General features: G+C 43.2%; 2 protein-coding genes across 2 annotated transcripts in view; one reads left to right on the forward strand and one right to left on the reverse strand.

Annotated features, from left to right (window-relative positions):
* TMEM169 (transmembrane protein 169) overlaps window positions 1-4,769 on the reverse strand; it is a 31,705-nt gene extending 26,936 nt beyond the window's left edge. The window contains exon 1 of the mRNA XM_058438580.1: window positions 4,682-4,769. The gene's annotated coding sequence lies outside the window, so the exon portion shown is untranslated. The remainder of the gene's footprint in view (window positions 1-4,681) is intronic.
* A 91-nt stretch (window positions 4,770-4,860) lies between these two features.
* PECR (peroxisomal trans-2-enoyl-CoA reductase) overlaps window positions 4,861-18,714 on the forward strand; it is a 55,517-nt gene continuing 41,663 nt past the window's right edge. The window contains exon 1 of the mRNA XM_032754586.2: window positions 4,861-5,052. Within this exon, the coding sequence (XP_032610477.1) occupies window positions 4,872-5,052 (181 nt within the window). The 5' untranslated portion in view covers window positions 4,861-4,871. The remainder of the gene's footprint in view (window positions 5,053-18,714) is intronic.

Below are 18,714 nucleotides of genomic sequence, written 5' to 3' on the forward strand. Positions count from 1 at the left end.
TCTGGGAAGTGAGGAGCGCCTCTGCCCGGCCACCCATCGTCTGGGAAGTGAGGAGCGCCTCTGCCCAGCCACCTATCGTCTGGGAAGAAGTGAGGAGCGTCTCTGCCTGGCCACCCCGTCTGGGAAGTGAGGAGCGCCTCTGCCCGGCCGCTCCGTCTTGGAGGTATACCACGGAGGCCAGAAGCAATGTGGGGGCTGGACGTGGTGGCTCACGCCTGTGGTCCCGGCACTCTGGGGGGCGAGGCGGGTTGATCACTTCGGGCTAGGAGTTCGAGACCAGTCTGGCCAACATGGCGAAACATGAAAAATACAACAGACAAACTAACCAACCAACTCAGTGACAACAAAACAGGTCTACCCTGGAGTCATACTCTAATTTTTTCTATTTTCCTCCCTTTCTGATCCTTTATCCCACTTTCTTTTTCTTCCTCTTCCTTCTCCCTCTTCTTTGTCAAATAGAGGATTGAGTTATTATCACTGATCCATATAAAGTCCCTCTCTCATTTATTTTAACTCCCACCCCCCATTTCTATTCCCCGACTTCCCATGTGCAACCTTCCTAATATGTTTGATACGCATCTTTTTGTTTGTATGTATTATTAGAAAATGTTTAGTTTTTGTGTGCAAAAAAAATTAATAAAAAAAAAAAAGAACATGCTCATACTCGAACTCATGCTTAGAATAACTGCTTTTAAGCCACTCTTGAAAAAAAATTATCCAGATAATTCTTTTTTTTTTTTTTTTTGGAGATGGAGTTTCACTGTTGTTGCCTTGGCTGGAGTGCAATGGTGTGATCTCAGCTCACCACAACCTCCACCACCTGGGTTTCAGCGATTCTCTTGCCTCAGCCTTCTGAGAAGCTGGGATTACAGGCATGCACCACCATGCCCAGTTAATTCTGTATTTTTAGTAGAGACAGGGTTTCCCCATGTTGGTCAGGCTGGTCTCGAACTCCCAACCTCAGGTGATCCACCCGCCTTGGCCTCCCAAAGTGCTGGGATTACAGGCATGAGCCACTGCTCCCAGCCCAGACAATTCTTAAATTCATCCACCCAACTTTCCCATCTCCACTGCTTCCCCTCTGGTCTAGGAGGCCACTGTCTCTTAACTGTGGTTCTAAAAAAAATGCTGCTATCTTCCAGCTTCCACTCTTGCTGCCTTCCAATCAATTCCTCACTCAGAAGAAACATCTTTAATTTTTTTAATTTTTTGAGACAGAGTCTCACTCTGTCACCCAGGCTGGACTGCAGTGGCACGATCTCAGCTTCCTGCAACCCCCACCTCCCCCACCTGATCCTCCTGCCTCAGTCTCCCAAGTAGATAGGATTACAGGCGTGTGCCACCACGCCCGGCTAATTTTTGTATTTTTAGTAGAGATGGGGTTTCACCTCCCAACGTGCTGGGATTCCAGGCATGAGCCACGGCACTCAGCCAGAAACATCTTTTTAAAACATAAAGAAAATCAGATGGCCAGGCGTGGCAGCGCGCACCCGTCATCCCAGCTTCTCAGAAGGCTGAGGCAGGAGAATTGTTTGAACCCAGGAGGCAGAGGCTACAGTGAGCCGAGATCGCTGACACTGCACTCCAGCCTGGGATACAGAGCCAGACGCCATGTCAAATAAATAAATAAATAAATAAATAAATAAAAAGAAAAAGAAAAAAGAAAATCAGGCTGTTTTCTGCTTAAAATCCTCCTGTAACTTCCTACTGTTATACATGTGGAAGTCCAAGTGGTCTAAGGACCTCCCTCCCCATCCTGCCACTCCATCTGTACACCATAGTAGGTGTGCTATGCTCCAATCACACTGGCTGTGTATTTCTTCCTCAAGAGCACCAAATGCTTCCAAATGCTTGAGGTCTTCTTAAGTGCTGTCTATCTTGCTGCTCTGCTGCTCCACCCCTGCCTCTTCCTGTGCCCATTTTTGTTTGAGTCCTTGTTCAAATGTCTCCTCCTCTGAGCCCTTCTTGACACACGAACTAAAAGCTTGACTCCCTGCTCTGCCTCTCATTATTCTTTAATCACAACAGCTTGTTTCCTATGTAAGACTTACCAACATTTGTCATTATTTATTTTTCTTTTACTTATTTATTGCATAGCTCTTCTACTAGACTCTAAGCTCTATGAAGTGGTACCATAGAGGTAGGCCAACAAGTAGATGTTTGATGAATCTTTTTAAGTGACTGGGTGAAGTGGTAGCAACTCAGGAGTAGCTTATTTTTGTGAAAGCCTGAGACTAAGGAGAATTTTAATAAAAAGACATCAATAAGCTCCTTTATATGCCTCGTTACGGCACAATTGCTAAGTAGTTTTGCTTCAAGGTAGGGGCAGGACCAGATGCTTCACTGACATTCTCTCAGCACTGAGATTCTGGGAGTCTAAATGTTGAGAATCCCACAAGCCCCTGTCAGTCTGAGCTAGCAGCTGCTTTGCAGAGGGGAGAAAATAAAGTTACCAGGCAGATGGGATGGGGGAGGGGTGGGAAGCTGAAGGCAGTCGTTGCTAATGGGGTATGACAGAGCTGTGGGGAGAGGTTTGGGGGTGTGGGAGGACCTTGGCCACAGGAATGCCTTTTTCCCCAGGACAAAGAGGGCAGTGACGCAGAGCACAGGGAAGAGCAGCATTTGATTCAACCAAAGGAATGGTCAATGCAGCATGGCGTAGTTGCCTTGGGAAGAGATGCCTCAACCAGAGGCAGAACTAAAATATGAAAACAAAGAGCTTCCAAGTAGCAGATCTATTGCTCTGCTTCCAGGCCTTTTGGCCTGGAACTTAGCGGATTAGTGAACTTTCAAACCCTGACAGAGGTCCGAGGCAGAGGCAAAGAGATCATGCCTACTAATTTTAAACCAAAGATCGCTTGAAGAGACCCCAAAGCTCTCTTAATCGCACGTTCTGCCTGGATCATGAAAAATCGCCTTCTGACTGACTGTTCATCCTGCAACTTCCTTGCAGCTGAGGAATGGCACATTGTCATCCTCAGTGGGCATAACCGGCTTGCAGCCCCCAGTCCCTGTTTCACTGGAAGACATCAGAATCCCACTCTCAGTCTACTCAGCAGCCACACGGAAGCTGCAGCACAGCCAGCTTCCCACTGACTCACCCTGGCACACCTCTAAGAATCTATAGGTCCAGACCAGGGCATAAATCATGTTAAGTTATATCTTCAATAAAGTTATCATTTAGAAGAATTTAAAGTGTCCTCACCCACAAGAAAGAAAGTCTGGACTTCTCTTGAATAAGATAGCCCTCAGAACTGAATCAATATTTCTTTTCCTTAAAAAAAAAATACTTTGTCATTGGGATCAAACCAAGAGGAGTTATATTTTTCTGCAACAATACTTTGAGCTTTCCTGTTTGAATTTACTTTGTTTTAAAGGAGGTGATGGCGTTGTAATTTTAAAAATTTGGTCCCAACTACAGAATTGACTTAAGTAGTAGAGTTAAGTGATTCCTGGATAAACTATCTAGCAAATGGTAACCAGGAGATTTATTGCTTTCTTTAGTGAGTGTAGATTTGACTCTGTCAGCAACAAAGATAGAGGGAGAAGTGTTTCTAAAAAACGATCAGAGAAAGACAAGAGGATAGAGCAACAGGGATGTGTAGCTGTCCAACAAGAACTGCAGCCTCGCTGGTGGGTGGGACCTGGTGGAGGAAGTGATGTCTGATTCCTCTGTCAACCAGACCCATTTCCAATTGGCTTTGTGAATCCTAGGTGGTAGGTCCAACAAAAGGATGATGGCATTTATTTGCCTTTATATTATTTTAATACCTGTCCGGGGAAAATGCAACACTCTGACAACAGCCTTAGAAATAGCATCCCATCTGGATTGTTAAGACCACGGCAACTGGTACCTTCGACCAAGTTCTTAGGGTGAAGTCTCAGTAGGCCAGTCCAGGTGTAATCTCACTCTGGTGGGTTGAGAGCGGGAAGCAAGATGAAAAATAAGGAGCATATCTGAATAATAAATCACTGTTACTGGGCACCATAACACAGATGAGAAATTTTCCCTATCCTCAGCGGGCTCACCCTCCTGCACAAGGAATGAACTACAGGACATGATCTCAAACACCTACAGATGCATCTTGCAGGAATCGTGCACCCTTCAATGAAAGATCCTCTTCTGGACTTGCTATGCAGCTCAGCTGAAATGGATCAGGTCTCAAACCTGGTAAAGATGATCTTTCCCCTTGATTCTTGGGTGGGGAGTGGGAGGTGAGACGGAGGTGGGCCTGAGTTTATTTTTTAAATCGTTTATTCTCTTGGTTCTGTGGAAAACTGCAACCGCATCTCCTCTTCCCCTTCACTCTCTTTCCCGGGCTCCCTCCCTGAGGATGAAAGGATCTGAAAGCCGCATTTCTCCCCCTCAGCTAAGCCTGCCCTTTCTCCCCTTCCCAGCCAGCGGCACACAGCACCTGGAGCCCCAGCATCGCCGACGTCCGACCCCGGCAGGCGGGCGCAGCGAGGGAGCCGAGCAGCAGCCTTTTTTTTCCAGCTGCACTGGAGATTTAATTTTAATTAATCGTGAGAGCTTCAGCCCTGAGGATTGAATTTTTGAAATAGAGCACACCCTGCTTGTTTCTTTTTTCTTCTTCTTCTTTTTTTTTTTTTTTGCATTTCCCTTCCACCCTCCCCAATGGCATCGAAATGTAAAGAAACGAACGAGCAGTCTCACCCACACCTGACCAGGGACGGACGCTGGCGAAGGTTGCGGACAGCTGGCGGGGAGCGGTTCTGCTCCGGGAGGATGCGGCTTTGCCGCGGCCGGCGGGCGGGGCGGGGCGGGGCGGGGCCGGGCCGGGGAGGGTGCGCGGGGGGGGGGGGGGGGCCTTGCGGTCACGTGGGCTGGAGCACCGCCCCGCCCGCCTCGAATGTCCCTGAGAACCGGAAGGGCCAGCGCTCAGCTGCTCTGGCACCCCGCTGCAGGGATGGCCTCCTGGGCTAAGGGCAGGAGCTACCTGGCGCCTGGTTTGCTGCAGGGCCAAGTGGCCATCGTCACCGGCGGGGCCACGGGCATCGGAAAAGCCATTGTGAAGGAGCTCCTGGAGCTGGGTACGTGAGCGGGCCGCTGGTGAAGAGACGTGGCTGTGGTGACCTGGGGTAACCTGGAGTCGGGAACCAGGAGCTCTCGGCAGGGCTGAGGGAGTGTGGAGCTGCAGAGCAAAGAGGGGGCAGGTGTGGGCGAAATTACGACCACCAGGGAGACAGAAGAGAGCAGCTCTTCCTAAGGAATTGTGGAGCCACTCGTTAAAAACTGAAGAGACCACTCAGGCCAAAGAGACTGTGCCCCAGGTAGGCAGTAAGAAGAGCAGTGAAACATGCTGTGCAATTAGTTTTATATTCAGATTTAAAATTAATCCATTCTATATGCTTAATGTGAGTGATTCGGAAACGTGGGAAGACTTCATTTAACTGGAAAAAGTTGTAAACATACTAAGAGTCTCTCATAGTATCTTCTCACATCTCTTAACCACAGCAAGGAAATATGCTGAATATTTACCTTAACTTGGGTGAAGTTTTTGAATTAAAAAAATATATAAAGTTTAAAGGCATATGAAGAAAAATATTTGCAACATAAGATAAATCGTTTGTTGGTTTTGAGATAGGGTCTCACTCTGTTGCCCACGCTGGTCTCGAACACCTGGGTTCAAGGGATCCTCCTGCCTTGCCTCTGAGTCCGAAAGTGTTGGGATTACAGGCCGAGCCACCAGATTCGGCCAACAGCCTTATACATAAAGAGCTCTTACGGGCTGGGCGCGGTGTCTCACGCTTGTAATCCCAGCACTTTGGGGGGCCGAGGCGGGCGGATCACGAGGTTAGGAGATCGAGACCACGGTGAAACTCCGTCTCTACTAAAAAAATACAAAAAATTAGCCGGGCGTGGTGGCGGGCGCCTGTAGTCCCAGCTACTCGGAGAGGCTGAGGCAGGAGAATGGCGTGAACTCGGGAGGCGGAGCTTGCAGTGAGCCGAGATTGTGCCACTGCACTCCAGCCTGGGTGACAGAGCGAGACTCCGTCTCAAAAAAAAAAAAAAAAAAAGCTCTTACAAATAAAGAAAAAATCCAACACACTGATAGAAAAATTAGACTAATGGTATGGACTAAGTGTTCCAAAAGAAGAACTACAGACAGGCAAGAAACATATGAAAAAATAATCAACTTTATTGGTAATAAAATATAAAACAGTAAGATTTCATTTTTCTAACAAAATTTTGAAATGTTGGGAAAACTTAAAGTGTTGATGCAGGAATGAGAAGGCAGGAATGTAAATTATTACAAACTTTCTGGAGAGCAATTTGGAAAAAAAGATCCAAAAACCTTCACAATGTTTATGCTCTATGACAGTAATTCCTTTTTCAGGAATTTAAGGAAACAGAGTCAAGCAAATATTTTCATGCAAGGATGTAGTCTTGAGTAGTGAAAAAATGGAAATTACCAAAAAATCCAATATGAGGGAAATAGTTAAATCAATAACAATGAAATATAATGCTTCCATTTAAATATCTTGCTATTGGTCCTGGCGCAGTGGCTCACGCCTGTAATTCCAGCACTTTGGGAGGCTGAGGCGGGCAGATAACCTGAGGTCAGGAGTTCGAGACCAGCCTGGCCAACATGGTGAAACTCCATTTCTGCTAAAAATACAAACCAGGCATGGTGGCGCACACCAGTAGTCCCAGCTACTTGGGAGGTTGAGGCACAAGAATCACTTGAACCTGGGAGGCAGAGGTTGCAATGAGCTGATGTCAAGCCACTGCACTCCAGCCTGGGAAACAGAGCGAGATTCCATCTCAATAAATAAATAAATATCTTGCTATTGAAGACTTATTTGGAGAAATGCATACCATATTATTGAGAAAGGTAGAATTCTAAACCTAATAGCATTCCAATTTTACTTTTTTTTTTTTTGAGATGGAGTTTCGCTCTTGTTGCCCAGACTGGAGTGCAATGGTGCCATCTCTGCTCACTACAACCTCCGCCTCCTGGGTTCAAGCGATTCTCCTGTCTCAGCCTCCCGAGTAATTGGGATTACAGGCACACACTACCTCGCCAGGCTAATTTTGTATTTTTAGTAGAGACAGGGTTTCTATATGTTGGTCAGGCTGGTCTCGAACTCCTGACCTCAGGTGATCTGCCCGCCTCGGCCTCCCAAAGTACTGGGATTACAGGCGTGAGCCACCGTGCCCGGCCCAATTTTACTTTTAATAAAAAATATACATGCAGGGCCAGGCGCGGTGGCTCACGCCTGTAATCCCAGCACTTTGGGAGGCCGAGGTGGGTGGAGCACAAGGTCAAGAGTTTGAGACCAGCCTGGGCAAACATGGTGAAACCTCGTCTCTACTACGAATACAAAAATTAGCCAGGCATGGTGGCATGTGCCTGTAGTCCCCGCTACTCAGGAGGCTGAGGCAGGAGAATCTCTTGAACCCAGGAGGCAGAGGTTTCAGTGAGCCAAAATTGCGCCACTGCACTCCAGCCTGGGCGACAGAGCAAGAGTCCTAAAAAAAAAAAAAAAAAAGTATTACATATGCAAAAATAGACTGGAAGGAAGTTTATAAGATTTTTAGCCATTTTTCTGAAAATAACGTTAATTATGAGTAATTAAAATGGTCTTCGTCTTTTAAATATTTTTTAATGAACATCTAAATTATCTTTGGTTACGAATATGTTTCCAACATCTGGCATATTATGAACTAAAAAAAAATCTATGTTTTTAGTTAAAAAAAAAAAAAAATTTCCTAGTAAGGCCATGATGTAACCTCATCACCATTACTGCCCAATTTATTCTCAACACCAAACTCTATCCTCTTTCAGGAAAATCTGTAAGAAAATCAGAATCAGTTATCAATTCGTGCAAAGGTGAGATACTAGGCTTCTCAGCAGATTCATAGGACCCTAGTCCACTCTGAAGGATTTTTAATAGATTTTTATGTATTTGAACTTTCATCCTGTTGTGTAAGTGTGCTATTTGAACTTTCATCCTGTTGCATAAATATGCACTGGCCAAAAGCTACACCCCTGGAATAAGGTGACAGACTGTATTTTTCTTACCACAAACTAAAACATTAGGACATTGGTCTTGTAATCTTTTGGAAGACATGAATCTCTCTGAGATTCTGATGAAAGTGGTGGAATGTCTTTTGAGAAAAAGACATCATATACTTAAAAATATATGTTGTATTGGAAATGGATTTCCTTCAGTGAAAGAATATTAAAAATCTTTTTTTTTTTTTTTTTTTTTTTTTTTTGAGATGGAGTTTCGCTCTGTCGCCCAGGCTGGAGTGCAGTGGCGCAATCTTGGCTCACTGCAACCTCCACCTCCCAGGTTCAAGCAATTCTCTGCCTCAGCCTCCCAAGCAGTATTTTTAATAGAGACGGGGTTTCAGCACGTTGGCCAGGCTGGTCTTGAACTCCTGACCTTATGATCCATCCCCCTTGACCTCCCGAAGTGCTGTGAGCCACCAGGCCTGGCCATAAAAATCATTTTTATAATTACTTTTTCCTCTTTATCTTTTTATGCCAGAATTAATGGCTATTTCCACAACATTGTTATATTTTTACTAGAGATGGGGTTTTGGTACGTTGGCCAGGCTGGTCTTGAACTCCGGACCTCCAGTGATCTGCCCGCCTCAGCCTCCCTAAGTGCTAGGATTACAAGCATGGAGGCCCTGCGCCTAGCGTCCAGTTTTCTTTCTAGTCAGAAGGCCACTGTTTTTTGTTTTTGGTTTTTTTTTTTGGTGTCAATTATGTTTTTTTGGCATGAACTTTGAGGCATGGTTTTTAAAATGAGGATTTTTTTTTTTTTTAACGAAAAATACAGGTGTTTTCTTTTTTACTTCATACTATGCCAGATGTTGGAATCACAATGGTAACCAAAGATAATTTAGATGTTCATTAAAAAATATTTAAAGACGAAGACAATTTTAATTACTCATAATTAACATTATTTTCAGAAAAATGGCTAAAAATCTTATAAACTTCCTTCCAGTCCATTTTTGCATGTATAATCCATTTTTTTTTTTTTTTTTGAGACGGAGTCTTGCTCTATAGCCCAGGCTGGAGTACAGTGGCACGATCTTGGCTCACTGCAACCTCTGCCTCCTAGGTTCAAGCGATTCTCCTGCCTCAGCCTCCTAATTGGCTGGGATTACAGGCACATGCCACCATGCCTGGCTAATTTTTGTGTTCTTAGTAGAGAGGGGGTTTCACCATGTTTGCCCAGGCTAGTCTCGAACTCTTGACCTTGTGCTCCGCCTGCCTCAGCCTCCCAAAGTGCTGGGATTACAGACGTGAGCCACCTCGCCCGTCCCTGCATGTATTTTTTTTTTTTGAGATGGTGTCTCGTTCTGTCACCCAGGCTGGAGTGCGGTGGCGTGATCTTGGCTCACTGCAAGCTCCACCTCCCGGGTTCAAGCCATTCTCCTGCCTCAGCCTCCCGAGTAGCTGGGACTACAGGTGCCTGCCACCACACCCGGCTAATTTTTTGTATTTTTAGTAGAGATGGGGTTTCACCATGTTAGCCAGGATGATCTCTATCTCCTGACCTTGTGCTCTGCCTGCCTTGGCCTCCCAAAGTGCTGGGATTACAGGCGTGAGCCACCGCACCCCGGCAAATATTTTTTATTAAAAGTAAAATTGGGCCAGGCGCGGTGGCTCACGCCTGTAATCCTAGCACTTTGGGAGGCCGAGGTGGGCGGCCACCTGAGGTTGGGAGTTGGAGATCAGCCTGACCAACATATAGAAACCCTGTCTCTGCTAAAAATACAAAATTAGCCAGGCGAGGTGGTGCATGCCTGTAATCCCAATTACTCAGAGGCTGAGGCAGGAGAATCGCTTGAACCCAGGAGGCGGAGGTTGCAGTGAGCCGAGATGGCGCCATTGCATTCCAGCCTGGGCAAGAAGAGCGAAACTGCATCTCCAAAAAAAAAAAAAAAGTAAAATTGGAATGCTGTTAGGTTTAGAATTCTACTTTTCCCAATAATATGGTATGCATTTCTCTAAGTAAGTCTTCAATAGCAAGATATTTATTTATTTATTGAGGTGGAATCTTGCTTTGAGGCCCAGGTTGGAGTGTAGTGGCTTGACATCAGCTCATTGCAACCTCTGCCTCCCAGGTTCAAGTGATTCTTGTGCCTCAGCCTCCCAAGTAGCTGGGACTACAGGTGTACGCCACCATGCCTGGCTAATTTTTGTATTTTTAGTAGAGGTGGAGTTTTACCACGTTGGCCAGGCTGGTCTCAAACTCCTGACCTCAGGTTTTCTGCCCGTCTTGGCCTCCCAAAGTACTGGAATTACAGGCGTGAGTCACTGTGCCAGGACCAAGAGCAAGATATTTAAATGGAAGCATTATATTTCGTTGTTATTGATTTAACTATTTTCCTCATATTGGATTTTTAGGTAATTTCCATTTTTTCACTACTCAAGACTACATCCTTGCATGAAAATCTTTGCTTGACTCTGTTTCCAAATATTGTGGCACATGTGGTGGCATGGCACATGCTCGTAGTCCCAGCTACTTGGGAGGCTGAGACATGAGAATCGCTTGAACTCGGAAGGCGGAGGTTGCAGTGAGCCGAGATCACGCCACTGCAATCTGGCCTGGGTGACAGAGTGAGATTCCATCTCAAAAGAAAAGAAAAGAAAAGAAAAAAATTGGCTAACATTTTCTTTTTTTTGCTTAATTTGGGTTTATATAACAATGTCTTTCGCTTCCAGAGGATTTTGACTTTTCCTTTTGCTGAGAGGACACAGAAAGCTTTAGCTCACAAAAGCAGGATATTGTAGGCAGAATTAGATCTCCTTTGCACCTTTGACAGGTGCTGTTAGGCAGAGAGAAACCTGATTTCATCAAGGAAAACCTAGCATCATCAAGTTGAATTCCTATCAGATCTTTTTTTTATCTTCAAGTTAATCATTCACTTTCTGTTATTACAGTAGAACATAAATTAGGTATAGTAGATAAAATGCAATTAGGAAATGCAGGTGGAAATTATGACCCAAGACAGCATTTTTTCTTGCTCTAGTCTAGTCTAACTAGCCTGTTACCAACACCAGGGACCAATGAGGTGCTGAATAAATATAGTATTCTGAGTTGAAGATGGAAAGGGATCAGTATCAGCCTAAGCAGGAACGCAGCATACTAGGGCTACAAGCCTCTGATGTTGAAAGAACTCCTTATCCACAAGCTACTTCTATACCTGTTCTAACCAGGTCAGTTGAGCTTTCTGCATCTCTCTAGCTACATATAAACAAAAATAAAGTCTATTCAAATGATTTAGCATGAAAGGCAAGGATTATGTATAATATTTTTCTAGTTTATTATAAGGTAGCATAAGAGGTTTGCAATAAATTAAAATAGTATAGAAGTGTATAAAAGAAAAAAATGAGCTTTACCTTTTCTGCCCTTTTTCTAAATTCCCTTCCTGGTGATTTTCTACAAATTTAATGTGCACATGTATACACACATATATGTATTTCGTTTTCTACAAAATTGGGATCACAGTGTTCTTACTGCTCTGTAATGTTTTTTTTTTCTACTTAAATATCTTGTTTTTTCTTTGTTTTGTTTTTTAGAGACAGGATCTTGCTCTGTCACCCAGGCTAGAGTACAGTGGTGCCATCATAGCTCACTGCAGCCTCGAACTCCTGTCTCAGATGATTCTCCTGCCTCAGCCTCCCAAGTATCTAAACTATAGGCATGTGCCACAACGTTTGGCAATAAAAAAATATTTTTAGAGACAAGATCTCACCCAGGATGGTCTTGAACTCGCCACAAGCGACCCTCCAACCTTAGCCTCCCAAAATGCTGGGATTACAGGCATGAGTCACCATGCCTGGCCCATATCTTGTGTTTTTCAATGGTAGTACTGTAGTCATATCTCATTCATTTTAAAGCTACATAGTATTCCATTGTGTGGATCTATAATAACTTATTTAACCATTTCCTGAATGGACATTTAGGTTTTTATTTTACCCAGCATTGCATTGTTTTTCCCTGTAATACGTTTGCACCCTAGTTCAAGTTTGTCTATAGTGGAAAGTTCTAGCAGTGAAAGTCAATGGACTTGTAAAGTTGTATTTCAGTGCATCTTTACTTGTAGTAGACAACTGTCCTGAAGTCTTGAGGTTTCAGATAGTAACTAGTTATAATTTAGTAAACTTCTATTTAGATAATCCATGTGAATCATCCTATTTATATTCTCAACATATTTTTTACTCGAGGTCTTGGACAAAGTTAGGCATTAATCACCTTGGTGTTCTTGTTTTTTCTCTCTCTCTCTGTCTCTCTCTCTCTCTTTCTTTCTTTTCCTTTCTTTGTTTTTTTTTTTTTTGAGACGGAGCCTCGCTCTGTCACCCAGGCTGGAGTGCAGTGGCGCGATCTCGGCTCACTGCAAGCCCCGCCTCCCGGGTTCACGCCATTCTCCTGCCTCAGCCTCTCAGAGTAGCTGGGACTACAGGTGCCCGCCACCACGCCCGGCTAATTTTTTGTATTTTTAGTAGAGACGGGGTTTCACCGTGGTCTCGATCTCCTGACCTCGTGATCCGCCCTCCTCGGCCTCCCAAAGTGCTGGGATTACAAGCATGAGCCACCGCGCCCGGCCTCCTTTCTTTCTTAACACAGTCTCACTTCGTCACCCAGGCACAATCTTGCCTCACTGCAACATCTGCCCCCAGGTTCAAGCAATTCTCGTGGCTTAGTCTCCTGAGTAGCTGAGATTACAGGTGTGTGCCTCCATGCTCAGCTAATTCTTTTGTATTTTTAGTAGAGGTGGGGTTTCACCATGATGCCCAGGCTGGTCTTGAAGTCCTGAACACAAGCGATCCACCGGCCTTGGCCTCCCAAGGTGCTGGGATTACAGGCGTGAGCCATTGCACCCAGCCTAGGTAAAGTTTTTCATCCCTGCCCTATAGAGCCTATGCTCTACTCTGGGAACTAGAGCAAAAAATATGTATGTTGAAGGCAGAAATATCAAAGAAAGAAGTGGGTGGAGGAAGTGGTGGCTTGTCCTGGGGTGCTTATTTCTCCTTTCCATCTCACCGACCAGCTCAGCTATTTCTCCTAAGTGACAGAAACCTAACTGAGGGTTGGATTAGTCTAGAAGTATATACAGTCGTGTCACTTAACACGGGGAAATCTTCTGAGAAATGCATCCTTAAGTGATTTCATCATTGTGTGAACATCATAGAGTGGTAGGCAAACCTAGATAGTATAGCCTACTATACACCTGGGCTATATTGTCAATAGCCTATTGCTTCTAGGCTCCAAACCTGTACAGCAGGTTACTATGCTGAATGCTGCAGGAAATAGTAACACAAAGGTAAATATCTGTGGTCTAAACATATCTAAACATACAAAAGATATAGTAAAAATATGGTATAAAAGATAAAAAATGGTACACCTGTATAGAGCACTGTATAGGACACAGGAGCTTGTGGGCCTGGAGGTTGCTCTGGGTGAGTTAGTGAGGGAGTGATAAGTGAATGTGAAGGCCTAAGACATTATTGTTTACTATTGTAGAATTTATAAACACTGTACACACAGGCTAAACTAAATTTATAAAAAAATAAAGTAATTGCAGCTATGACATTACAGTGGCTACAGCACCACTGGATGATAAGAATGTTTAACTTCCACTTTAATCTTATGAGGCCACTGCCATACATGTTGGTCTATCATTGACCAAAACATTGTTATGGGGTGTGTGACTGTGTTTCAGTTATTTTTCCTGCTGGGAGAAGAGGGCCCTCCTGGAAACAAAAGGAGAAGGGAGTAAGCATTCTCCTAACAGTATAACTTAATGTTTTTGTTGAACATTATATATTTTGATAAATTAAATTCCATTTTAAAGTTAGGCAAGGCTTACAAGGAACTCATGGTGAATCTTTCCAATTTTTGCTTTATAAAACCCTCAGATTGCACACAAGAATTTCCAAAAGTTGTTACCATTTTTAGTTTATGAAATTATAACCTAAACTTTAAACATAGTTTTTAAAATTGTCTTATTTTGTACAAGCTCTATGGAAAACAGTATAGAGATTTCTTAAAGAATTAAAAATAGGGCACATGGATACATGTGTAACAAACCTGCACATTGTGCACATGTACCCTAAAACCTAAAGTATAATAAAAAAAAGAATTAAAAATAGAATTGCCATTCAATTCAGCAAACCCACTACTGGGTATTTACAAAGGAAAATAAATCACTATATGAAGAAGACACCTGCTCTAGTATGTTTATCACAGCACTGTTCATAGTAGCAAGTAAAGGAATCAACATAAGTGTCCATCAGTGGATGATTGGATAAAGAAAATATGTTATATATACCATGGAATACTACTCAGCCATGAAGAAGAATGAAATCTTGTCTTTTGCAGGAACATGGATAGAACTGGAGGCCTTTATCCTAACTAAAATAATTCAGAAACAAGGTCAAATGGTGCATGTTCTCTCTTATAAGTGGGAGCTAAAGAGTGGGTACACATGGACATACAGAGTAGAATAATAGACATTGGAGACTAAAAGGTGGGAGGGTAGAAGCAGGGGAGTGAGGATTGAAAAATTACCTGTTGGGTACAGTGGCCACTATTCAGGTGATGGATACACTAAAAGCCCCTTGTAACAAAACTGCACTTGTCCTCCCTACATCTATAAAGATAAGAAATAAAATAAAGTGCCTTATTTTCATATGCAGTAGCTAGCTTATCTTATACAACTAAAGTAGTTCAGGCCAAATGGAGAGCCCTTGTTCTCTGTGCCTTAATGAACTTCATTTATTCCACCTGTATATGTTGGACTGCGTGTTAGCCTAACAAATAGCGCAATTACAGGATCCCTACCTCCCAGGGGATGACAGTGAGTGGAGCAGATTATTAAATTAACAGGTAATTATGATACAGTGAAATGCTGTATTAGGGTGAAAACAGCCTATAACTGTATTGCCTCACATAGAATTTAACACTGAAAAACCACTGCAATCCAGCCTGGGCAACACAGTGAGACTTCATCTTTAAAATATATATGTACAAGAACCACTTAACAGTTCATAGGTAGTCTTTGCTTTTGCATGGCATTGTGGCATTGTAGCAATGATCATGCAAGCTGAAACCGTGCAAAGCAAAAATAGTCAATGGGAAAAAGTACAATTATTTCATGATCTTCAAAAATTTTTGTCAAAGTGGTGCCCAAACGGGACTTTCAGGGACAAACAGAGACCTGAAGGGACCTAAGGAGGCCTGCAGGGACAAATAGAGATAGAGTTAAATAGAGACAAATAGAGACTTTTTGGCAAAAGTCATCTTAACTTGCAGGGCGTTACTGTAGTCCCAGGAGTTGTTGATTTTGATTGTGAAGAGGAAATTCCACTAGTGGTAATGTCACAAGAACTTTGGGTTTTTGAACCAGGAGAATATATTGCACAACTATTGCTTGTTCCCTGTAAGTTGCACCCCTCTTCACGAAGGGAGAAGCGAGGGAATCAAGGATTTGAAAGTACAACTAGGAGAGAGATTTATCTATCACAACCCATAACATTTAATGGACCCACCTGTACAGTACAAATTGAAGGCTTATTATTTTTTTTTTTTGCTATACTGTTGCACGAGAAGGATGAGCTTCAATTTGCTTTCCCTGTGCCTTCTGTTAATCAGAGAGAGCCTGCCTCTCCTTATCAATGAGAAGTTTACTGCATGGTAATTAACTAAAGAGGCAGAAGCTGAGTTACAGCTTGTGGAGCAGATGCTTTGGCAACGGCATGCCTCCTGGCCACAGCCACAAAAGCCTTTGCTTCTGTTTTGGCAGATTTACTAACGTGGGGATGAGGGTACGCTTGTGTTTTTGCAGGAGATGAACAAACTGTGTGGCTGCCCTCAAGGTGTGTGCAACCACAGAACGGGAGACTGGAGGGACCCATGGATCCCAACCATGGGCCCAGTTCCCCCAGTATGAGCTGAATGCGAAGATGGAATGAACCACTAAGGCTGCACATTTTGCAATTGCCTGTCTCAATTAATTCAAAAACAAAAAGGGAGAGATGTTGCAGGCTGAAAGAGTGAGGGTCGTGATGAACTCAGTATACCACTGGAGGGTATATGAGCAAACAGCAAACTGTTCTCATAAATGCAGAATGTTGGCAAACTGACAAACTGCATCTGCCACCCTGAAGGAATGCTGAGGGCAGTCACGACCCAGGCGCGAGTGTTTCTTGTGATGAGGCACATCTGAAGCCTGTCAGCAATAATGTGAACCTGTTATCAGTTAAGCAGCTGACCAAATGTTACCTCGTCCTCCCTGCTCTTTCTACCCAATAAATACAAAAGGCCGCAGAAGCTCAAGGCTGCTGCCTTTGCTCACTAGCAGCAGGGAGCCGTCTTCTTCTTCCCCTGGCCCCTTCCTTTAAAAGTTTCTTTTGTTTTAAGTTTTCATTTCTGCTTTCATCCTCCTTCATTCAGCCTCGTAATGACCGTCTCAAATAGTAAGTAGTAACGGTAGTAACTGTCGTAGTGACGGTCTCAAGTAGTAACCATGGCAGTCTGCCACATAGGGAAATGAAAAAAATAATAAAACTAGACTAGTTTCACTGGGGAGATGTTGGTCAAAGAGTACAAAGTTTCATTTAGGCAGAAGGAATAAGTTCTGGTGATCTACTGCACAGCATGTGGCTACAGTTAGTAATGCATTGTGTATTTCAAAATAGCGAAAATAGTGGATTTAGAATGTTCTTACCTCAAAGAAATGATAAGAGGTGATAGGTACATTAGCCTGATTTCATCATTCCACAATATATTTATATATCAAAATATCACATTTTACCCCATAAATGTATAGTTGTCAGTTAAAAACAAATTAAAAAACCTCAGTATTGAAAATTAAACTGTTTTATTTTCATGTGAAAAGCGTTAGTGCTTGCCTTCTCATTGTATACCTTATGATATAGAGCAAGCATTTTTTTTCTATACCTTGTTAAATTGTTGTACTCCTTTCTATGTTTGGATCAGCTTCCAGCATTTTATCCTTTATACTTTCAGTGTCATGAAATATTTCCAAAAGTTTCTTTTTTTTTTTTTTTGACAGAGTCTTGCTCTTGTCACCCAGGCTGGGGTGCAATGGCACGATCACAGCTCACTACAACCTCTGCCTACTGGGTTCAGGCAATTTTCCTGCCTCAGCCTCCCGAGTAGCTGGGATTACAGGCACCCGCCACCACGCCTGGCTAATTTTTGTATTTTTAGTAGAGACGGGGTTTTGCCATATTGGTCAAGCTGGTCTCGAACTCCTGACCTTGTGATCCGCCCACCTCGGCCTCCCAAAGTACTGGCATTACAGAAGGGAGCCACCACGCCTGGCCCCAAAAGTTTCTTTAATGTGAAGTTTTTTGTGGGCATCACTTCCTCTGGGATATCTTCGTCGTCTTTGTCACAGGCACTTTCCTCATTATGTTCGCCTTCAGTAAGATCTTCTGGCTTTCTGTAGTTTCTAGAATGGCAGCAGTGTCACGCATTCCCCTTTTATAATTCCCCTGACATGCAATTCTAATTTCGCTTCCAGTGTTACCAATTTTCATTTCTTGGTCTCACTTTTCATGTTTGTTGGCCAGTCCCTCCTTAGATCATGTGTTTTTGTAAAATGTCACTTGGGTTTCTTGTTGAAAGACCAGGAGGTGACACAGCTATATGCTTTGCTGTCTGAGCTCTTCTGAACTGAAGAAGAGATGCACAGTGGGCATTCACTGATAGACGCTGGAAGAAATGACATGATTAATCACTGATCTTGACGTGCATCTGTTATTTATGATTTGTGGGTTGAAAGCCTAGCAGTGAAGTTTGCATTTTATGCAGTTACAGTTAATATACCATGGTTATTGAAATTTGAACCATGTTGTTGAGAGACTGGTGTCTTTAAGCTAAGCTAACTGAAATCAGAGCATATTAGAGCAGAGCAAAAGAAGGACCATCTCTACTTCCATTTCACCCTTCTTAGCCATTGTGCTATTATTCTCAAGGAGAAAGAGGGAATCATTTTATTTCTACATATGTTATAAATCTTACAATACGTTGTTATTAGTTTTACTTTGAACTATCACTACCTTTAAAGAGATCTGAATAGAAAGAAGAAAAGTCTTTATATTTACTCACATAATTACTATTTCTGCAACATAGACCTCATCTCTACTAAAAAGAAAAGAAAAAAAAAAATTGGCCAGGTATGGTGGTGTATGTCTGTGGTCCCAGCTACTCGGGAGGCTGGGGTGGGAGGATCAGTGGATCCCAGAAGTTCAAGGCTGCAGTGTACCAGGATCACCACTGCACTCCAGCCTAGGCAACAGAGTAAGACCCTGTCTCAAAAACAAACACACGAACCGTTTTTAGTTCTCTTTCTTCTTCTGTATATTTTTAGATTTTTATCTGGCATCATTTTCCTTCTACTTGAAGGACTTCCTTTCATCTTTTTTGTAGGGCAGATCACCTTGATGAATTCTTCCAGCTTTCATATGTGTGAAAAAGTCTTTATTTTGCCATCATTTTTGAGAGATATTTTCACTGGGTCAAGATTTCTAGGTTCACCATCTTTTTCATTGCTTTCAGTACCGTAAAGATTTTCACTGTCTTCTGGCTTGCATTGTTTCTGATAGAAGTCTTTATCTTTCTTGTTCTATACTTAATGTGTTGTTTTTCTCTGGCTGCTTTTAAGATTTTTCTCGGCCGGGCGCGGTGGCTCAC

Source organism: Hylobates moloch, unplaced genomic scaffold (genome assembly GCF_009828535.3).
Source record: "Hylobates moloch isolate HMO894 unplaced genomic scaffold, HMol_V3 SCAFFOLD_1, whole genome shotgun sequence".
NCBI classification, from domain to species: Eukaryota; Metazoa; Chordata; class Mammalia; order Primates; family Hylobatidae; genus Hylobates; species Hylobates moloch.